Source organism: Arachis ipaensis, chromosome B02 (genome assembly GCF_000816755.2).
Source record: "Arachis ipaensis cultivar K30076 chromosome B02, Araip1.1, whole genome shotgun sequence".
NCBI lineage: Eukaryota > Viridiplantae > Streptophyta > Magnoliopsida > Fabales > Fabaceae > Arachis > Arachis ipaensis.
The window spans coordinates 81,339,012-81,363,697 of NC_029786.2; the positions used below are offsets into that span (position 1 = coordinate 81,339,012).

General features: G+C 35.6%; 1 protein-coding gene, 1 long non-coding RNA gene and 1 pseudogene across 2 annotated transcripts in view; 2 read left to right on the forward strand and 1 right to left on the reverse strand.

The window, feature by feature from the left end:
* The window catches only part of LOC107627470 (protein FAR1-RELATED SEQUENCE 5-like), a 27,304-nt gene extending 16,814 nt beyond the window's left edge, over nucleotides 1-10,490 (forward strand). Inside the window, exons 2-3 of the mRNA XM_016330301.1 lie at nucleotides 9,554-10,039; nucleotides 10,142-10,490. Coding sequence (XP_016185787.1) covers nucleotides 9,554-10,039; nucleotides 10,142-10,490 — 835 coding nt within the window. The remainder of the gene's footprint in view (nucleotides 1-9,553; nucleotides 10,040-10,141) is intronic.
* Nucleotides 11,721-12,875, forward strand: LOC107628413. Its single transcript, XR_001617774.2, has 3 exons — nucleotides 11,721-11,775; nucleotides 11,994-12,107; nucleotides 12,845-12,875. It is a non-coding gene; the product is annotated as an uncharacterized LOC107628413 (long non-coding RNA).
* On the reverse strand, nucleotides 18,895-23,869 carry LOC107628414 (annotated as a pseudogene).

A 24,686-nucleotide genomic window follows, 5' to 3' on the forward strand; every position in this document is an offset into this window, starting at 1 on the left:
CTTCCGCTTAGTTTATGGAAAAGCTTGTCACCTCCCAGTAGAGATAGAACACAAAGCATTCTGGGTGGTGAGAGAGATCAACATGGACTATGAGAAAGCCGGAGCTGAACGGAAGTTACAACTACAAGAATTAGAGAACCTTTGCCTAGAAGCTTATGAAAACTCCAGGCTGTATAAAGAAAAGGTGAAAGCTGTGCATGATAAGAACATCAAGAGAAGAGAGTTCCAACCTGGGGACTTAGACATCCTTTACAACTCTAGAATGCGGCTCATGCCAGGCAAGCTGAGATCCAGATGGGATGGTCCCTATCGAGTAGAGAGAGCGGAGCCATACGGAGTCTTTCACTTGAGCCATCCTTCAAGCCCTGAACTTATAAATGTCAATGGACATCGCTTGAAGTTATTTCATGGCGAAAAGATGGTGAAAAACCAGGAGCTAGAGATCTTCCTCTTGGAGGATCCACCCACAGCAGAAGACTGAGCTAGTGGAGCGTCCAACATAAGGACGTTAAAGCAAAGTGCTGGGTGGGAGACAACCCACCATGGTATGATCGTTTCCCCCCTCTCCTTTATTTCCTTTTTCATTAACTCTTCTCAGTACCAGTGCCTATAGTTGCATCTGCATTTGCATATCGAAAAAAAATGGCACGCGACGCGACAGCATTGCCGACGCGTCCGTGTCATATGTGCCTCAAGGAAGAAAAGAGATTTTATAGTGAGTCATGCGAGAGCATGGCTGGAGGCGTACCTTTGGCACAATTTAACCCACGCGACCGCGTCACTGACGCGTCCGCGTCATGTGGGAAAAATGCCTCCCACGCGTCCGCGTCAAGCACGCGAACGCGTGCCCTGAAAATCGACGTAAGGGTGTATGGCAGAATGTCACGCTGGACCAGGGCTGGAATGGTTCTAGACGCACAAGCCCTACCATGCGAATGTATGCCCCACGCGTCCGTGTCGTTTTCCAATCTTGGCCATTCACGCGATCGCGTCCACCACGCAAACACGTCACCTTGAAATTTGGCAACAATGAGTTTCGAACAGAGAGTTATGCGAGCGCGAGGCTGCCTTCGCGCCACTAGCACAGATCCTGTCACGCGTCCGCGTCGGTTCATCTAAGTGCCATTCGCGCGAACGCATACCCCACGCGTCCGCGTTGCTTGCACCGCACAACTTATCCAAATCTGCCAAAATATCTTATCTTTTTCTTCCCTGAACCCTACTTTTTCTTTTCCCTTCTTCTTCCCCCTTCCTCTTCCTTCTTCCTTCTTTCTCACTTTCTACTTTCTCTCTCTCACCACCATTATCAAGGTTTTTCTTTTCTTCTTCTCTCTTTACTTTTCTATTCTTCTTCTTATTTTTATATTTTCTTCTTCTTTTCTTTTTTTTTCTTTTTACTTTCATTATCCATGTTTTTTCTTTCTTTTTCTTTTAATTGGTGTTGGGAATTTATTTGGGTCATTATTTCTTATGATTTGCTTGTGGATTGTTAAGAAATTATTTGACAATTATATATTAATTTTATTGGGTTGCTTGCATGTTCAGTTTAATACTTTCAATAGCTTATTTACCATGCATGCTATGTGTTTGTGAAAACGCCCGTATGGCATTGTGCACTATTTTTAGATTTCTTTTCTTCTAATACTCTAAATGCTTGCTTTTTACAAAACCCTTTTTATATTATATTATTTAAATATAATTGTTCTTACAAACAGGTTATTAATTTGAAAGGCTTGGTAATCTAACTTGGACATTGAATGCTTGATCTACGCTACTCATGCCTTTGCCGGCATGCCAATAAACACCTTGTATTTAACTATCATCATATGCACTTGCTATATTTCCATTGATGATCTTTCACATGTAGTCATGACCATGCGTTAATATCATTCATCTTTAATGTGCCTTGATTACCACCTTTCCCGTTCTCTTCCTTGCTCTAACCCTTGAATTCTTAACATCCTTATTCTTTCCCTTTCAGGATGGCCACCAAGAAAGGAAAAGAGAAAGCTACTCCCAAACCACTAGCAAGAAGAGGAACAAAAAGAGCATTAGTGGCAGAGCCATCTTCAACTGCAGTCAAGCCCTCAACAAAATGAATTAAGAGGATTATAAAGGTCGATGAAAAAGAGAAAGCCTTCCCAGCAAAGGACACTGTGCAATTTCCCAACCGCTACTGTGTGCAGATGTTTCCCATCCTGGCAGCAAGAAATTACAACAACGAATACCTGCTTATCCTCCCGACCCGTATTGTTGAATTTGTTGATCCGCTAATCGAACACAGACACTGGGGATTCCTACAAAGACAGCCACGACAGGTTAATCTCTCATGGGTAGTCGAGTTCTACTCTAATTTCCACTTGCCAACCCTGCAGTCTGTCTATATCCGTCAGAAGCAAATCCCCATTACAGAAGAGGCCATTCAACGAGCTTTGGATCTTCTCCCTACTCCAGAAGAACTGGACGCATTTCAAGAGGTCGCACTCAAGCACCAGACGTACCAATTTGACTGGGACACTGTTCTCAGAGTTATCGCACTACCTGGCAGCATATGGATTTATGGATACCATCGTTCCCGACCTAAGGGAATATCAGCTTCTGCACTTACCTTGGAGGCTCGCGTATGGGCACAAATTATGTCCCACTACGTCTTACTATGGCACTCATGAGTCCTCTTTCACTGCAGACATGGCCGTTTTACTATGGTACATCCTTACAGACCAGCCTCTAAACCTACTAAGACACATTCGGAATGCCATGGGACACATACAGATTGCGGGCAACTTACCTCTTCCCGCCTTGGTCTCAGATCTTGTCTCAGCAGCCGGAGTCTCCTACAGAGCTGGAGACACCAAAGCCATGCTTCCACGGGATGATCAGTACGTCCCTAACGGAAAATATCTCAGGCCACCAACAGCCACTACCAGCCAGCAGAACAAGCTGCAGACATTCCCCCTTCCACACCACAAGCACCTTCAACAAGTCAGCTACTCCATCAAATACTAGAGAGGTTGGACCGACAAGACCAGAAAGCGAAGCTACGAGAGCGCCGCAACCAGCGCTGTTTCAAATACCTCAAGGAGCTACTCACAGGCATCCACAGACCTGAAAAAGACTCAGACACTCCGGACTCCACTTCCTTTACCAGCACAGGGAGCCATGACGGTCCCGACTGTGGAGATACTACTACCAGCCCACCTTTGTTCCTGACAGATGGCACCGAGGACGGTGCAAAGCCTTAAGTGTGGGGAGGTCGGTCAGTACCTGACTTCCGGAGGTAATTTCTCTTCCTTAACACCAATAAAATAGAATATTTAGTTAGTTTTTCAACTTTTTTGTTTTAAAATATGATAGATTGCATAGTAATAGGTTAATTGCATGCATGTTCTACTTGATTGAAAGGATAATAAGTTTCTCCTAAGACCTGAATCTTTCACTAATTTAAATCAAAACCCTTACGTTAAAATTGTTTGAAGTTGTAATTGGAACATGGTTTTTGAGCTAAAGAACACACAACCTGTGAGACTTTGAGCCTAAATACATGGTTACATTATTTAACCATAACTATTTTATTCTTGTGTGTTTATTTCTCTATGATTGCAATTTGAATTTTGTTTTATCCTATATGTCCATTATTTAGTGTATTTACATGCTTGCATATGATCGAGGCCATTATTTGTTTAGCTCACTTATCCCAAATAAGCCTACCCTTTTAATTACCTTTGTTAGCCACTTTGAGCCATTTTAATCCCATTTGTTCTACATTTTACCACATTACTAGTCTTAAACAGAAAAACAATTAAATATCCCTATTGAATCTTTGGTTAGCTTAAGATAGAAATTGTGTGTTAATTGAGTTTGGGAAGATTGTGGGAACAAAGGTTAATAAAGGAATGCGTCATGATAAGATAATGGGAATTTGGGTACCTACTCATGTGAAACTATAAAAGAAAATTGAAAATCTATGTGCATTGATAAGCTATGTTTATTTTTATGTTCAAAAAAATAAAAATAAAAAAATAAAAAAAATTTATAATATTTTAGTAAATAAGGGGACAAAATTACCCCAATGATAAGTTAAAGTACAACAATCAATGCACATGTGATAAAATCAAAATAAAGGTTGATGCATGAGTATGGAATGTGAAAAGGAAATTCTGGGTAGCTAGGTATGAGATTTAAAGTTATATAGAATATACATATATGATCAGGTGAAAGCTTGGGTTAATTAAAAATTCAATTTATAAGCTCACCTAGCCATATATACCCTTACCTTTACCTTAGCCCCATTACAACCTTGAAAAGACCTCATGATGTTTGCATTGGTACATTAAATGTTGATTGGTTAGGTGAAGAACAAAAATTAGAAAGCATGATTAGAGAAGGATAGAGTGATTACCCTATACACTAGAGAGATTAGAGTGCACACACACCATCAGTGAGGGTTCAATGCTCAACTCCATGTCCCCTGCTTTCACAAGCTGTCTTCTTACAAATTTACTTGCTTTTATTGTATGATTTAAAATAGTGAAATCTGCTCTATGTTCTGTCTTAGAAAACTTATTTATTTTAATTAGATAGACAAAATCATATAGTTGCATTCATGTATATAGGTTGCATTGCATTGCATGAGTCTTACATACCCCTATTCATTCATTTTTGCCTCCTTCAACTAAGCATGAGGACATGCTAATGTTTAAGTGTGGGGAGGTTGATAAACCATTATTTTATGATTTATATTGTGTTTAATTGAGTGGTTTTATCAAGTCTTTCACCCACTTATTCATATGATTTGCATGTATTCACAATTCCTTCCTAAAATTGTTCTATGATTGAAAACTTGCTTCCTAAAGATCTTTTAATTGAATATTTTTTTTATTCTCCTTTATACCATTCGATGCCATGATCTGTGTGTTAAGTGTTTCAGGCTTCATAGGGCAGGAATGGCTTAGAGAATGGAGAGGAAGCTTGCAAAGATGGAAGGAACACAAGAAATTGAGGAGATGACCAGCGAGAAGTGACGCGGGTGCATGGCTCACGCGACCGCGCGAAATAGAGGAAATCGCAGTGACGCGCTCGCGTGCCTGACGCGAACGTGCGGATTGGAAGCTGCATGAGTGACGCGAATGCATGGACGACGCGCACACGTGGCACGAAAAATGCTGAGTGACGCGAACGCGTGGACGACGCAGTTGCGTGGCGTGCGCGATCTGCAGAATTTGCAAAATTCGCTGGGGGCGATTTTGGGCCATGATTTGACCCAGTTTTCGGCCCAGAAAAGCAGATTAGAGCCAGGGAACATGCAGAGACCAGACGACGACATTCATTCTGCATAATTTTTAGTTTTAGATCTGACTTTACTTCTCCTCTAGGTTTTCTCTCTACACATTCATAGTTCTTAGGATTTTGTTTTCATTGCTTTTTGGATTAGGATATTGAGAAGAGTTATTACCTCCGCCAAGACTTCATCAATTCTAGTTTGTTTTCCTTACTTGTCACTTACTCTTTCATATCCTTAATTTGTTCAGAATTACTATTGGATTACTTTTAGAATTTATTAATACAAGAACTATTTTTATTTTTAATTGGCCTTTTTGATTATTATTTATCATGTCTTCCTTTACTTCCCTTTCTTATTTTGTGAAGTTTACATTCATAATGAGCGAGTAGTTCTCTAACTTGATTCAGAGTTGATTGAGAGGAGAACCTTGAGTTGGAATGCTCAAGAGTAAAATTGTAATTGGGTTTATTGTTGGATAGCTCTCTAGTCACTGACACTAATCCTTCCCAAGGGAGAGGATTAGAACTTATGAATAGAAGCAGACTTCCAACCAGCTTGACTTTCCTCTACCTAGTAAAGGATAACTAAGCAGAACAACCTTCAATTATCAATTAATCTTGGGAGGACTCCAACAAGAATAGAACTTCCGATTAATCTACTCCCGGTCAAGATTTTTCTTTAAATTACATAAATTCTCTGATTTAGTTTCCTGTTTATCAAACTCAAAACCATTTTGGAAAACATCTGATTAATAAAATAGCACATCTTTCTGCAACTCGTTGGGAGATGACCTGGGATTCATACTCCCAGTATTTTAATTCTAATTTTGTGACAACCCTTCTAAATTGATAAGCAGATTTTTGTTAGTTAAGAACTGTACTTGCAACGTATCTCTTATATTAATTTATTAATCCGCCAATTTCCGCCACGTCAGAGATTCCATGAGGTGTCAGAGGAAAGGAAGAATAGAAAGAGGAGGTAGAGAGGAGAATTCGAACTTATAGAGAGAGAGAGAGTCTGAATTATTAACAGAGGATGAGTGTTACTCCTTAAATAGAAGGAGGTGAGAAGGGGGGAGAGAATTTTTGAAAATAAATTTAAAAAGATTTTGAAATAATTAAAAGGAATTTTGAAAAAGTGGTTAATAGTTTTCGAAAATTAAAATTGAGAAAGTAATTAAGCGATTTTGAAATTAGAAATCAAAAAAATATGATTGAAAATTATTTTGAAAAAGATGTGGTTGAGAAGATATGATTGAAAAACAATTTAAAAAGATTTGATTTTTAAAATTAATGACTTGGCTAACAAGAAATTTAAAAGATATGATTCAAATATTAAACCTTTCTTAACAAGAAAGTAACAAACTTGAAATTTTTGAATCAAATCATTAATTGTTAGCAAGGATTTTCAAAAATAGTGAGAGAAAAATGGAAAAGATTTGATTTTGAAAAGGATATGATTGAAAAGATATGATTTAAAAAAGATTTGATTTGAAAAATTATGAAAATTTGAAAAAGATTTGAATTAAAAACTAACTTACCTCCCTTGTATCTTCCTGGCATTAAACGCCCAGAATGGTATCCATTCTGGCGTTTAACGCCCAAAATACTACCCTTTTGGGCGTTTAACGCCCAGCCAGGTACCCTGGCTGGCGTTTAAACGCCAGTTTTCCTTCCTCACTGGGCGTTTTGAACGCCCAGCTTTTTCTCTGTGATTCCTCTGCTGTATGTTCTGAATCTTCAATTCTCTGTATTATTAGCTTGAAAAGACATAATTTTTTAAAATTTTTTTAATTTTTAATGATGAGAAACAACAAAATGAAACTAATCATGGAAAACTAAGATCAAATAGACAATGCATGCAAGACACCAAACTTATAAATTTTCATATTAGAGACACTAACAAATTGAGAATGCATATGAAAAACAACAAAAGATACTAAACAAGAGAATTTAAAGATGAGACACAAGGAATTCATCAAGAACAACTTGAAGATCATGAAGAACAGTTCCATGCATGTGTTCTTCAAAAATTTTAAGAAAAATAAAAAAAATGCAATTGACACCAAACTTAAAATGTGACACTAGACTTAAGCAAGAAACACAAATTATTTTTTATTTTTATGATTTTATTAAATTTTTTTGGTATTTTTCGAAAATTATTTGGAAAGGGAAAATAAGGAATTCAAAATTCTTAATGAGAATTCCAGGAATCGTGCAATGTTAGTCTAAAACTCCGGTCCAGTAATTAGACATGGCTTATTAGCCAGCCAAGCTTTCAGTAAAAGCTTCGGTCCAAAACACTAGACATGGCCAATGGCCAGCCAAGCTTTAGCAGATCACTACATTCAACAGCAAGATTGATAGAAATCAACAAGCTCTTGTGATGATAAGTTGAAACCTCGGTCCAAAAGTTTAGACATGGCTTTACAGCCAGCCAGACTTCAACAGATAATCATGAAACTGTAGAATTCATTCTTAAAAATTTTGAAGGAGAATATAAATTTTTTTTTTGAATTTTTTGAAATTAAAAATAAAAAGCTTAAACATAAAATAAAATTACCTAATCTAAGCAACAAGATGAACCGTCAGTTGTCCAAACTCGAACAATCCTCGGCAACGGCGCCAAAAACTTGGTACACGAAATCGTGATCGCACACTTTTCACACAACTCCGTGCAGCTGACCAGCAAGTGCATTGGGTCGTCCAAGTAATGCCTTACGTGAGTAAGGGTCGATCCCACGGAGATTGTCGGCTTGAAGCAAGCTATGGTCATCTTGTAAATCTCAGTCAGGCGGATTCAAATGGTTATGGAGATTTGATAATTAAAAGATAAATAAAACATAAAAGAGGATATAGATACTTATGCAATTCATTGGTAGGAAATTCAGATAAGCGAATGAAGATGCTTTGTTCCTCCTGAACTTCTGCTTTTCCATTGCCTTCATCCAATCATTCATACTCCTTTCCATGGCAAGCTGTATGTTGGGGGATCACCGTTGTCAATGGCTACCGTCCGTCCTCTCAGTGAAAATGGTCCAAAATGCGCTGCACCGCACGGCTAATCATCTGTCAGTTCTCACTCATGTCGGAATAGGATCCATTGATCCTTTTGCGTCTGTCACTACGCCCAACACTCGTGAGTTTGAAGCTCGTCACAGTCATCTCATCCCAGATCCTACTCGAAATACCACAAACAAGGTTTAGACTTTCCGGATCTCAAGAATGCTACCAATTGATTCTAGCTTATACCACGAAGACTCTGATCCGAACCAGGAGGCTAAGAGATACACACTTAATCGAAGGTAGAACGGAGGTGGTTGTCAGGCACGCGTTCATAAGGGAGGATGATGATGAGTGTCACAGATCATCATATCCATCAGGTTGAAGTACGATTGAATATCTTAGAACAAGAATAAGCTTGAATTGAATAGAAAAAGAATAGTACTTTGCATTGATTCATGAGGAACAGTAGAGCTCCACACCTTAATCTATGGTGTATAGAAACTCCACCATTAAAAATACATAAGAACAAGGTCCAGGCATGGCCGAATGGCCAGCCCCCAAAACGTGATCAAGAGATCAAAAGATGATCCAAAGATTGAAAATACAATAGTAAAAAGTCCTATTTATAGAGAACTAGTAGCCTAAGGTTTATAGAAATGAGTAAATGATGCAGAAATCCACTTCCGGGACGCACTTGGTATGTGCTTGGGCTGAGCATTGAAGCTTTCACATGTAGAGACTTTTTCTGCAGTTAAACGCCAGCTTTTGTGCCAGTTTGGGCGTTTAACTCCAATTCTGGTGCCAATTCTGGCGTTTTACGCCAGAATTCTTTGGGTTGACATTGAACGCCAGTTTGGGCCATCAAATCTCAGGCAAAGTATGGACTATTATATATTTCTGGAAAGCCCAGTATGTCTACTTTCCAACGCAATTGAGAGCGCGCCAATTGGGCTTCTGTAGCTCCAGAAAATTCACTTCGAGTGCAGGGAGGTCAGAATCCAACAGCATCTGCAGTCCTTTTTCAGCCTCTGAATCAGATTTTTCCTCAAGTCACTCAATTTCAGCCAGAAAATACCTGAAATCACAGAAAAATACACAAACTCATAGTAAAGTCCATAAATGTGATTTTTATTTAAAAACTAATAAAAATATAATAAATATTAACTAAAACATACTAAAAATAATGCCAAAAAGCGTATAAATTATCCGCTCATCAATGTCATTTTCACTTTTCTGATGTCGACATTGCATTTGAATTCTACAATAGATATGCAAGGACAAGACGCTTTAGTGCTCGGAAGAATAGGACTAGGAAGAGTCGTGCGGACGTACTTAAGTTGAAGAATTTTGTATGTCATCGTGAAGGATTTAGACCGCAAAATAATTATGGCATTGGAAACTTTAAGAGAAAATCTACTCCCGAGACAAGGTGTGGTTGCGGTGCAATGATGGAGATTCGTCTAGATGCACCTAGTGGTCGTTGGTTTATTTTTTATTTTTCTGATGAACACAATCATCCGCTTCTAGATCCTCGTTTGACTGGATTGCTTCGTGGGCATAGATTCATGTCCGAGGCTGATATTGGCTACATGATTAACATGAAAAAGGGTGGGATTAGTGTTGGGCAGATATATCGGGCATTAGCAAATCAGGCAGGTGGCTACGAGTATCTCTCTTTCACGCAAAGGGACATGTACAATAAAATAGCAAAGCAGATGCGCCAGTTACCCGGTGATGCATATGCAGCTTTGAAGTATCTAGAAGATCGAGCAACAAATGACCATTTTTCTCTATTTTAATCATCACATGGATGTCGATGGTACTTTACGCAATTTATTTTATGTGATGGTCTCAGTAGGGCAGATTACTTATTATTTGGCGATGTGCTGGCTTTTGATGCTACCTATAAGAGGAATAAATATAGGTGTCCATTGGTTGCATTTTCTGGTGTCAATCAAACAATTATCTTTGCTGCTGCTTTAATTTGCGATGAGAAAAAAGACACATATAGGTGGTTGCTACAACAATTGAAGATGGCAATGAATGTGAAAGCACCTGTTTTGGTTATCACGGATGGTGATCTATCAATGAAGTTCGCCATTGAGAAAGAGTTTCCTAATGCACATCATAGATTATGTGCATGGCATCTGATTCGCAATGCAACAAGTAACATTGGCAAGCCCCAGTTTACCTCCATGTGTTAAAAAGTGTATGCTAGGCGAATTTGAAATTGATGTATTTCGTCAAAAGTGGTTTGAAATGGTTGAGGGATTTGGTGTAGAAAACAAGAATTGGGTCCTAGATATGTATAAAAAGAGACATTCATGGGTAACTGCACATATAAGAGGGAAGTTTTTTGCTGGTTTTTGGACTACTTCTCGGTGCGAGGGATTAAACTCAATCATTGCAAAGTATGTCAATTCAAGGTACAATCTGGTTGAGTTCATTCAACACTTTAATCGATGTGTCGACCATATTCAGTGGAAAGAGGTCCAGGCTGACCTCGTATCTGTGAATGGGAGACCCAATATGCAAACCTATTTTCAACAGTTAGAGAGGAGTGCTGCCAATGTTTACACCCTATCAGTATTTTATATGTTCCAACCAATCCTTGTATGACCTGCATCAATGAAGGTAATAAATATGAGGCAAACTGGCTCTTATGTGATTTACTCTGTCGGTTTGGGCTGAACGCCAAATGAGATGTGGCGTGTATTCTGTTGTGACATTGAGATAGAATTGAATTGTTCATGTATGAGAATGGAATCATTTGGCATACCTTGTGAACACATAGTTTGCGTCTTGGTGCATAAAGATATAAAAGAGTTACCAAGGTCATTAGTCTTGCCTCGATGGACCAAGACTGCCAAATTAGGTTTGCAAAATACAATCGGATTTCATTGGAATTCTTTGATGCTAAGTCAATACGGTTGTTTGATGGATTGGTTTATACAACTAGGCAACTTTGCTTCCCAAGATAACGAGAAATTTATCTTTACACGGGAAATGGCTATAAATTTGTTGAAACAATTTAAGGAGGAAGATGCTACACAAAAAGAGTTGGTCAATGATGTAGATAGTGTAAGAGATTATGTGCAAGTGAATACTTCCGGAGCTGGGCTTGCAACCAATGATCTGGGACATAACATGGCAAGGGACCCAAGAATATGTAGGACAAAAGAGGGGCTTCACAGTCCAATAAAAGAAAACATCGATGTGGACAGTGTGGCATGGAGGGCCACAATTGAACAACTTGTCGTGTTCGTCGTGGCATTTCACAGTTAGAAGGCCGTAGAAATGACACATTTGATAATGATTTGGATGATCACATGAACATTGAAGATGATTCACTAGTAAGTACTTTTACCAATGAGGTATGACAAAGTTTTAATTACTGCTTATTAGCTAGTACTAATGATATTATGTTGTTGATATTATAGGTATATGATGAGAATGCTTCGTACAGTAGCAATGAAGTGCTGTAATAAGGTATAATTAATGGTTTAAGTTTCTGGTATTCTCTAATTTTTATTTTATTTAGGATTGGTGTTTTTTTAATTTATTTTTGTTATATTTAATCTTATTGGAATTCAGCTTTTGCGATGGTTGTAATTGTTCGTGTTTATGATTAAAGGTTGAGGTTTGTACTCTTATTATGGCTTGAGGCTAGTTTATGGCGAATCATTTCATGGTTCTTTTGCCTTTAGGTAGTGATTGCCAAGAAGAGTTCACACAGCTGGCAAAGACTCAAAATTCATCCCAAAAAGACATCGGGTGGAGTGAGGGGCTCATTCGGTAGTGGTAGTGATTGCTAATTCATAGTAGGTAAATCAAATTGGGGACTTTGCTTTGCATTCTCTTTGGTGTATCATTGAATTGACTCTGAGCTGGACCAAAATCCATGTCATTGACACCCATTCTTAGGATAATATTTGCGGTATTACACTTTTTTGGTGGATCCAAAATATTCTAGAAGTTTAATCCTGTTGTCCATTAAATAGAATCATGTAGATTGCATTATCTGGTTTGCATATATTGGGAGTTGCAACATTCTTTGGCTATAGCTAGTCTGCCGGTTTATGGCAGCCAAAGCCTCTATTTGCAGTTCTCTGCTGTCCAATTCTCTATATGCCTTATGTTACCACTAATTTTTGAGTGTCGAGAATATGTTTGAATTAAAGGTAGTTGCAAGTATCCATCACCTTTGGTGTGGCACATAATATTATTATTGCTGAAAGTCAATATCTTTACGTAATTATGTATGAAATGATGTAAATCTAATCCAAAATTCACTTATCAGAAAACATGGGTTCCACAAACTTCTTTTTCCTCAGATTATGGCTAGAGTATGATGCGATTTTGTTGCTGAAATCCTATTAAGAAAAGAAATGTTTATTTTTTGATCCCTCTCTCTAGCTTTGATAGAATTATAGCTTAATCTGTTAAAACTTTACAACCTTTGGAGTTTCAGGTGTTTTGGTTTCATTTGAATCATGCTTAACTATGGCTAGATGTCTTTCTAAATTAACTGATCCAATTCCATGCTTGCTGATTGCAGTAACATTTCCTCTTAAAATTTGTGTGCTGAGAACTAGTGAGGATTCTCTTGAAGTGCCTTCAAATCCCAAATAAGAGGACTAGTGACAAAGGTGCTATTGAGACAAAGCATCAAGTTGAAAGAAAAAAGATTGTTGTGTCAAATAAGAGTGAGCCAAAACAGAATTTGTAGCTAATTGATTTTGCAGCACAGCTCAGAGATCAAGTAGGGAGCAAAAGCCTAGCCCAGCTAATTCTCTTTTTTCCTTTTTAACTTTTAACCTTGGTCTCTCCCACCCTCGCTAATAATTCATGTAAAGCTATGGAATTTGATATAGATTTTGTTGTCGGCTTGATGGTCAGATATCCATGTTGGATGCGATGGACTTTGGTACAAAATGTCCAAGGGAATAGAAGATTGATAAAAAGAGATTCTGTTAAGTGATTTTTTATACACCTTTTTGTGGGATGAATCTTTTTTAGCACCCTTTATGTGCTTGTGATGAAAACTTAGAGCTTAATAGTGATTTAATATTCAGTTTGTGATAGGACTAGGTTTTGTGGTGTGAATGGACCTGGATTCCAAATGAGTCTTTCGACGAGGAGGTAGCTGGGCTGAAATGGCCGAATTGGGAATAATTTGCCGACCCAAATCAGAAACTGAATAATGAGCATGTTTAGTGAATGAATCATTATTATCTAAATTTCAAGATTTCAAGTAATTTTGTTGTTATAGTTGTGAAATACATATTATACAATTTATTTTTTTACTTTAATAAAGAAGAGCTCATCGTAAAAAAATTGAAAAAAAATGAGGTAAATAACACTGATGATTTTGAGTTTTATTCAGAATTATAAGTTCTTAATAGGATAACAAAAAAGTGATACACAATGAGAGAAATAAAAAATTCATAATTAAAAAATTCGTCTATTTTAGTAAGTCTAACAAGAAGACATGAATAATTCTTTCCAATTTCAGTAAAGATGCTATGGGTGTATCATAAGCCACCATAATTGAAACCTCTCGTTAACATCTGTCCGTATCTAATTCCAATCTCCGGTGACGAAATCCAATACTAAATACATTCTACTCCTTTCCTCATGCAGCTGTAATTTATTTTACTAAACGTTAACACATGTATTAGTGTAATTAAAGAGCAAAATTCTCTATGTTAAAAGTTACCTTTGGGGGGACCACATGAGTGAATTCTTGTTGCAAATCCATCCATTGCATAACCCATACAACTGAATCATTGTTGTGTAAAAATGTATCATGTAATACAACATAAGGTCGTCAAAGGCAATATATATATAAAATTAAATAACTAACAATTTGAATAATTACTTATTTGTGCACCTAGGATTACCTATTGCCTTACGGACTTCCCAACCCTCGAAACTCACTATTTCTTGTATACCACACTCTGCATACTTTTCTGAAAATATTATTTCAGAAAGAGCCACTCCCTGTAATCAGAATATTATGCTTTATTATTCGAAGTAATGTTATTATTAGCTTTGTTTCTATAGTAGGAGAACTTACTATATTTCTAATATGATGCTTGTGTGGTTCATCATCTTCAACCTTACAGTGAGAGTCTAAATGATAAAGTATTTTGTCAGGAATGATCATTACCATTAGATACCAGTGATCGTTCTCTTTGATTGGGACATATATCTGTATAACAAATAGGATGTAATATGTATAAGTACAAGTTTGAGTACTTTTTATTATAATAAAAATATTCCAATAATTAATGAGAATTTACAAATTGAAGGTCACAGGTTGGTGGCATATAATGTGCATATTTTTTCAGTAGGTCATGATCCTCCATATGTAACAACACGTTATCCTACGTATGTTTGAGCACAATGGTTATTTATTTTACTTAGTTAAAATGAGCAAATCAAGATTTTGACTTATTGAAAATGATGGTAGACGGGACCAAACATTCTTTAATTTGGTCATACTAATATTTGATGTTATCTTCAATGCCATCAGCTTTATTACTAGTTCAGACACTTGCTTTCCAGGTACGACACAGAACAGATCTTCTCTAGTTACAGTTGTATCGTGAATATGAACCAAATCCTCTCTAACACAAAGCCACCATGTTAGCCACAGAGATAACTAAAACTAAAAATAAAAGATAACAAAAAAAATGCTCACGTTATATCATTATCAGTAGCAAAGATGTACATAGCCATATTAACCAAATCCTCACTCAACCTCATATCTTGTGGTAGTTTGAATGAACAATTAAGATTATGCACAAAACATAGAGGTTATCCACAATATACGTATTTGAATACTATGCCAATAAAATATTTTTAACTAAATAAAATACCTTTGGGATAGAAGTTGACTTGAAAGCCATTATTTTTGTTTCGCAGAGCTCGTTAACCGTGCGTTGTCTGTGGTGAAAGTTAAAGGCCCTTTGCGTACTCTAGTTTCTGCCATCTTGCTTGATAGTTGACCTTTGTGCTCAAGTTTTGGCATTTTAGCTGGTCGTGCAAATGCTATGTTTTGGATAGATGGTGGATTATTGACTCTTGCCAATTTGTCCTTTTGCCTTACAAACGTACTCGGATGTTCTTGCACAGTTTTGAGTTTTGCTATTTCTTTGAAAACCCAATCTTGACTTTGGCTTCGATTTCTCTTCTCCATCCAGCCATGTTTATGTCCCTTTGGAGAACGATGGTGGCAGATTGTGCGAAATCTCAACGTCCTTATTTTCGTCGGATAAATCCGTAAACACACAATCTTCGGACTTTACTTGCAACGGACAAGAGTTCTTCTTTGTTACATCACCATAGGATTTATCCTTCAGCTCATATAGATCCGTATTGTCGAATTTCTCATGATGCTTCTCATCAGTTTTACATTAAAAGGCAGTTAGTTTATCAAGTAAATTTTTCACCATCCACATTGCTTTCTCCATTTCATCAACTCTCTTGGATAAAGACTATATTATAAAAAGAAAATTAGCATTGGTATATATAAATAACATTGTAATTTATCATGAGTTGGATATATTACCTCTATTGCATGTAGTATTTGTTTCAACGAAAAATTTTCAATAATTTCCATCGAAGAAGATCCAATGTGATCGTCTACTACTTTTTCTTCCATTACTCTACTAGATTGTAATTTTAGTTTTAGTAAAGATAGTTAATAGTGTTCTATGCTTAAGTGTTTATATATAAGAATAAGATTATGTTTCACACAACTAATTCTCGTTTAATAATTTAAATATGATAACCAATAATTTATAATTTAACTTTAAATTAAAAATCAAAATTTATCCAAAATTTATCAACTTTCCACGCCCAAAATTACTATCCTTTTCTTTTTGATTAAAATAATAATAAATTTGAGGTTATATTTTAAATATTAGCCTTTTAAAAAACATAAAATTAGATTATTTTATATAATCTTATTATTCTTAACTTCTTTTTATCTTTTTTAAATTAGATAACTTTTTTTTTTTAAAAAAATAGAAATAAAATATTTTAAAATTTGTATTATTTTTATCTTATCTTATCTTTTATAACCAAATTTGCTATATATTCATCCTAAGGGGTTATATGATAAAATACAAGACAAAATACTGAGTGAGTAGTAAAAGATTATTCCAATGAAAACTATGTAGGTCAAAAATATGTTTAACAATCTAACAAAAAGGATAGAAAACTTAGAATCGGTCATTCATGTTCTACACCAAAAGATTGATGTGATCATGGCACAACAGATAACTTCCACAGATAGTAGTTTGATATTGGATCCTACTATAGTTGTGCAATCTTCGAAAAGTACAAAAACTAGTAGCGATCTTACTAGTATCCTGCCAATTCAACCCAAAAAGTTATTCCACTTGGATATTACTCGTGAAGCAACAACTCCACCTAATGGACAACCACATGTTAGAATAGGAGTTGTACTGCCAAAGGTAACCTTTTTTTTCTTCTTTCTTTTACTTTTTTTCTTTTTTCTTTATTTTTTAGTGTAATCTTGAAACTATTTTTTTTAACTACAGTGGTGGACACTTATTGCATTTGAGCCTACACCTTCGATGATGTTAACCAATTCTCAAGCTGATGTTACAGCCTATCTTTTTTCGAATACGTTAGATCCGTACGTATGATTTATGATTATGTGTAATATATAATAGTTTAAAAATTCTATGATTCTCCTAGCTAACCATTTTATGACTTTGGCAATTCTGAAGATTTGGTAATCTCAGATGAAAAAGGTTATAGAAGTACATTTAGATGTCTTGTGTCGGAAAAATGTGTCGAATCACGAGTAAGTATAGAGGTCAATGCATATTATACTTTTTCTTGTAATTATATTTTTAAGCTTCTATTTACCTATAAACATATTTTACATATAAATTTAACATATTGTAGGTTATAAATCTGGTTGCACTTATGATGACACGTGTATTTCGACGTAGGAATGAAGATCCAATTTGCTGGTTTATGCCTGAACATTTTGCAGTAAAGTTATCCCTATAATATTTCTAAATTATTAGTTAATATTTTTGTCTAATAGTTTGAGTGGATATACTAATTTATAAAGAAGTCATTTTTTCTAGACTAAACCATGCCATGTACTCACACGAGCAAAGTTTATAATTAAATTAGCAATTCAAAAGTAGTTGTTAAATTGAAAAGATATTTTCATTTACCAATATGTTTGTGTTTGCAGCGATATGCTTTAAGCGACAAATACAAACCGACCGAGGTTATATGTGATTTCCTTGGAGCTTATATATCACTGGAAGTTAGCCACGTCATTAGGGTACAAGTGACCAATTTGTTTCCCATTAATATACTATTATATTTTTTAATGTTTATAATGGTTTAAGGTTAATTGCAGGTTTTTATCCCTATCTATGAGGAACTACATTGGTATTTGGTTATTGTTGACTTTATGAGCTGTCAATTAATCTTATTGAATTCACTTCCTTGTGTTGGAAAACATCAACAACGCAAAAGGAACGCAATTAAAGTAGTAATTATTTGTTATAAATCAGTACTCAATCATCTAGAATCGCTTAACAATTTAATAATTTAAACAACCGTTTGTTATAACTGGTACTCTTAGTCAATTTAAATCATGTACAATTCACTCTTTTTTTGGGTCATGAATTCACTCTTGTACAGCAACTTATTTAGAAGCGATGTTAGATGATCATATTTTTTATGATTATAAAACTAAAATTGTAGATTGTTCCACTTTTTGGCCTATCACACCTTTTGGCCTACCCACTCAAAAAAATAGATTGTAAGTCTAATATTTAAATTCTTTTTTTTTAAATATCATAACTGGTTCAATAGTTTATATCTTATATGTATATAATAACTATTTGTTGAATGCTTTATATCTTAGGAATGATAGCGGAGTTTGGGTAACCAGTTGGATGAGAGAATGTACTTTACAAGATTACTTCAATATTCAGGTAATATTTATAACAAAGTATTTTTAACATAACTTTTTCAACATACTTCTAATTAGAACTATATTGTTGGTGCTCTAAGCAGATTAACGACTCCACACGAATGAGACTTGCTGTGGATCTGGTTTTAGAGGAGTACAACGATTTGGTTCTCGTAATCCAAGAAAATGGTTGGCAATATAGGAACAAGGTGGAAGCAGAGCATGAAGACATTTGGGAGTGAGGAATTATCCAAGAAAATTCAAATTTCATTAGGTTGGATTTGTGATTTATTTTGGGCTTGAAGATGAGAATTAAATTCTCAAAAGATTTTAAATTCATGTAATTTTTATGTTTTAAAAGTAAGAAAAAAATTTAATTCTCAAGAAAATTCTAATTTTATGCTTTCTAAACACATTCTTAATCTTTATCCTTACTTACACAAAAAAAATCTTTATCCTTACTTCATCCCGCATTAACAAGTTCCTTCATAAACAATTATTAGAATATCAATCCAATTTCTCAATCAAATTCAACGAAAATATCATTAGCCTTAACAATTCTGTAAGAAAAAACTTGGGGCACTGTAATTACGATAAATTGATTAAATTCATTTCCTAAGAGTTTAATTCACGATTGTATTGAAGTGGCAATCCACTATCTAAACAAGTGTAACTCAATTATGATAATAACATTGTTGCCTCATTCTCCAACTGACGGTAAATCACACATACATATACAAAGTACGTCAAGTTCCCGTATGTTTTGTCCGAAAGCTCCCTTACAGTTGCTGAGGTTTGGAAATCATTTTCAGCAACATGGTAATGGCATTCAATTTCAATGGTTTGAAACGGGAAAATGTCTAGGTAAAAGCTTATAAAAGCAAGAGAACCAATAGCGAGCACAAAGAATAAATCCATTTTACACATGAAATTATGCCTAGTAGATTTCCATCTCATATCATACTATAATAGTCATCTTCATCACTCATCCCCATGAAACACAATATGACTAAAACACACACGAAGAACGATGAAAGCTCCATTGCAAAGGCTCCCCAACCAATAACACCAGAATGCTTTAGAATGCTTTAGAATGCTTGGAATGGCAATGCTTCCAATAGTTGAGAATCCAGTTAAGAACTTGGCTAAATTCACCTAGCTGTTCCATCATTCATCAGACCACAAAAAAAAAAGCTAAATGATTAATAACCCTAGCTCGGTATACAATCTTATCTTTTTTTTCTTTTTAAATTGTTTTTCAATTAATGCTTGAATAATAACAGTTTACCTGCTATCAGATTCAGAAAATACAGAAGAACCATTAGACCCCACAAAGAACAGCAGTGGCATTGGGAGTAGCACATATGTTATAGCTGCAAGAAAACAAAACACCAAATGTAATAACAAACCAGGAATGTTCGGTCACATTAACATCTCATTCCCTTAAATCTTCAAGAAAAAAATACAGAGATGCTTTATCTCACCACTTAGCATCGGCCACCAATTATTATACAAAGCACATGCTTGTCACATAACACAGATGCAACTAGGTAAGCAATAATTACTTCGTTACCAATAAGATGTGATGCATTTATTAACAATAAGAAGAATACAGACCAAAATTTGCAAGACAATTCCCCCAGAGACTAAGATTGCCAAAAAGGCAAGTTTTCCCGTGCTCAGGCAAGAACGCAGATATCCTGGTAAGTCTGCTGTAACACCCTACCATACAAAGCTTTACGCTTAAGTCGTAAAACAGAGGTGATATGGTATTATGACCTCTAAAATAAAATGAGTAAATATAATAGCAGAAGAGTTATAATATGCTAGGAGCCTTGAAGAATAAAGGAAATAAAAAATTGCAAAATAAAAGCGCAACGCTCAAGGAACAAGTTGACTTGCGTGCTAAGAAAACCATAACTACTAAACATAAGATGACAGAAGTAGGAATAGAGTGCCAAAGATACCAAATAACAAGCTCCTAACTCAGCCCGCGAAGTTAAAACTGGACAGAGAATATTTACATATATATACATACATATCCAAAACCCAAAGTACATATACATAATCCTGCCTCTCCATAAACCTCTAAGAGGATCAAAAAGAACAAGTTAAGCAGAGGGAAAGCTAAGTACATATTTATATATATTTGTACAACAAAATTACCCAGTAACCCCTCCGCTTTAAGAGTCCAGACGCCTAACGAGATGGCTCCCGACCTGCATCTGAAAAACAACAACATAGTATGGAATGAGAACCGGAGGTTCTCAGTATGGTAAAGGTGCCACCAAATAATATATAAGGTCCTCGGAATGCCAGAGGCAATCCTAGAACGCCGACACTCAGATTATAGAGCTTAAAGTATTAAATAGAAGCCATAAAAGGTGGTTTTCTAAAAAATATTTAAACCTAACTTAATGTAACCTTAAATCTAAGTCCCATACTGCCATTCCTCCATACCTCTAACTTCGTCATGCATTTCCACTGACAAATAAATAGATAAAGGCAAACACAAGAAGGTTACAGTTATTACAGGTAACAAAGTACACATTTAGCATGGCAAATACATATAGGCACACCCAATTAAAGCACAAGCAAGTAGTTCAAGTAATATACATATGGTGCATGCCTGTCCTATGGCTGATGAGGCTCATCTGTCGGTTATCCAGCCAACCCGACAAGTCTGAATTGTACTTAGACTGTCCCCTGACGTGCATCCCCAAGAGTCTATGCATAGTTTTTCTCAAATAATCAATATTGCTCAATGGGGGTAACATTCCCGAGAATTTATATAGTGCCGGGTCACACTTACGTTGTAGGGTCAACAGAGTATCGAGTTTTCAACCTCACGTGGTGGCAAGCCACGGCACTTGATCCAGGGAATCTCGTATCTCAGATTATTCAAATTCATAGGCCATATAAATAATTCAATTATAATTCATCAACATCCACATCATTCTCAATCGCATCTCATTCATCATTATACGTCAATCATATTCAATCCTTATCCTTCATTATCACACCTCCCATTCTGTCCATCAATAGTTCCAATTCAAAACATAATTCATTCTTTTCCAAATGAATCAAACTTAAAACATGCTCATTTTCTTAATAACCCAAAATCAAACCATATAACCTTTGAATCTAAATCTTTTTAAATAATCATATAAACAAAATCTCTAATTTTTTTTATAAAATTTCAGCAGCATCTCCTCTAAAACTCGGACTTTGCCACCCTTTTCGGGTCCAAACCTGCATTCTTTTCAATTCAACATACCCTTCCTCATCATCATAACAATCACCACAATAAATCTACCTCAGATAAGCAATTATACTCATACAATATTCAAATCCAACAGCCAAAATTCAACTAAGAATCATAGTTCACAAATCCTAGGGTTTTAACACAAAATACCTCATTATCACAACAACCTCCACAATAGTTATACCTTAAATCAATAATTCACCAAATCACCAGTTAATCAACAAGCACCAAACCAACCATGTTCATCAACAGGATACTAAGCATTAAATATACACATGCAATCTAACTTATCCTATGGTCATCTAGCCTAAGTTTTCACAGAACATTATATATTAAATGCAAGAAACCTAAACCATACCTTGGCCGATTCCACGTAACGACCAAAGCAAATTATTTAAAACCAAGGCATCCCTTCAAAACTCAACTAATCAGCTTCCTTCAAGTTCCAGTATTCACAATTTCAAGCTCCAATTATTTATTCTCAACCTAATACACATTTATAACACATATATACCCAATTTAATACTCAAAGCTCAAATTCAATGAAATTAAAATAGAATTATCGTATCTTCACCTTACCCAAGCTTCACATAAGCAAGAGTGAACATTTTCCTCAAGCTAATTGAATCCTAAAACATCAAAGAATAAAGAAATTCAATACCTTCACTCAAATTCCCAAAAATTGGGGAAGAAGAGGCTGAGAATAAAGAACGATTTACCTATGAAATTGTTCCAGTAGAAATGTAGAACTCGACGCGGTGAACACGTGGCCGCAAACGGTGCAGCGATCAGAGCTCGGACGGAGAAGTTACAGCGGGTTGAAATTTGCCGTAAGGGTTTGGCACCCTTTTCTCTTCTCTGGAGCTTTCAATGTCGTTTCAGATGAAATGAGAATGAAGAAAGGGCGTGGGTCCATTTAAAGGCTGGCCCGGTTGGGCCCACGGCCTGGTTTGGGCCCGGTTCAACTGGTTTGGCCCGTTCGGTCCAATCTTGGACCGATTTCTTCGAAATTAGTGTCAAAATTCTCGTTTCGATGAGCTCTACCCTAATTTGATATAATATTTGCATTTCTAATCCTCCTTATTAAAAACCAATTTATTGACTAATTATCTACTAATTTAACTGGGGCTTACATCTGCCATCTCCAACTCACCTCATGTTACACAAAAAAAGGGTTGGAGCAAGAAATCTCATTACCATAATGTTATATGGATATTAAATCAGAAGAAAATACTAAATCAAAACCAATTCTAATTTCTAACAAAGTTGTCATAGATAAGATGAAGGTGTAAACCAACCACACTGATATTCAAAAGTTTGGTTTTATTCTATCACAGTGCCTGCTGCATAAGCACAGAGAAAGAAAATCTAGTGATTTAAGATCAGTATCAGGTAAATTAATGACATAACGAAGAGAACAAAGGCCATATTTTTTATGAGATAGCTAAAATGAAATATGATTTCAAACCTAATTCACCTAATAGACATTACATTGTTTCAATCACAATTTGCCATACAAGATATCACTTTTCTTTATTATTGAATAAGTGAATGACATTTCCATACCTTTTCACAAACAAGCCTTTGCATATCTGAAATGGTTTAAATATATAATAGTACCTAAAAGTCAAAAACCCAATCGCACATATTTTTTACCCTAAAATCAACAAGATCAAACTTGCATTAGCCAAATGATTGATTGATACCCAAAATCCATACAACAATCTAGTCTAGATGACAGTATATTCAAATATAACTAAATTCACGGATACAAAAACCCAAAGCTAAAAGCGAGGGCCATGGAAGTAAATCCTATGAACAAGCACAGGAGTAATGGCAATTTTGTTCTCTCAGATAAAAGAGAGCAAGAAACTAACAATCAGCAAAATAGAATCAGAAAAGATGATACACTATAATCCCTAAAATTGAAAGGAGAGGGTTTAGCCTGCAAATAAGTGCATGCAATTGGGAACTACATAAGCAAAGCGGAATCCAATTTGGGAGAACAATAAACTCCGATAAAACCACAAATTGATAAGAGATGTGGAAAAAGGTTGCAGAATAACACAAATTGGGGGGGGGGAGATTAAGAAACTCATACCTGAAGAGTGAAGTGCTTAGAACGAAGTAGAATTTTTGGTTGTAATTGATAGGAGATATATGGATCGGTGCGGTTGATGTATACGGAAGGTTGAATAGCATTCAGGGTTCAGCGGCAACGGCAATGACCTGCCACTCAGACTTAGCTACCAGCCAGCACATCGGTCCAAAATCCCAACACACCCTTCCGCAGATTATAGAATCAGCGACGATACTCGAGAACCCCAGCAGATTAACGCGATAGCGAAGAACAAGAACACAAATCGAACTGAAAGTGCAGTGCGGCGGGAGGATAATAGCTGACATGAGGACATCAAAGGAAAAATTTCTGGCAGAGCCAATTGTGATGATACTGAGTGTAGGAGAGAACCCTAGCAGAGAGCCAGAGACTCTCTTCTTTGAAAGAATGACTAAAAAGGAACGGAGAATTTTGAAAAACTAAAAATATGAAGGGGTAAATGTGTTATTTTTAGTTCTTTCAAAAACAAAAAAATGGGGTTCTATTTGTAAATATTTTTTCTATGGTTAATGATACTCCCACATAAAAGTGGGAGTAAGGAATCCGTTGCCATATTATATTATTAATTTTATTTTTTATTGAATAGAAAGGTAGAGAAAAATAGAGAATAAGAGAAAAGAGAGAGAAAGATAAAGAAGAATAATGAGAGAGGGAGTTTGTTAATTTTGAAAGCTAAGAAAAAATTTTATTTTAATTATAATGAAGAAATATCTCGTGACACATTTTGATTTATCAAAACTAATATAAAATATGAATTATAATTATATATAGAGTGGGAAGGAGAGAGAGAAATAAAAAAAAAAGAGGGAGGTAGATAAGAGAATATAAGAAGGATGTTTACTAATTTTGGAGAAAAATATTTTCTCTAGATTTTAATAAGAAAGTGTCATGTGACACATTGTAATTATTAAATTAGTTAGTAATATATAAAATAATATATAATATATAATATAGCTAGATTTTAATATTAATATTTTCATTTTAATTTTAATTTAATTTAAATGTAATTATAGAATGTCATGTATATTTTGATTGTC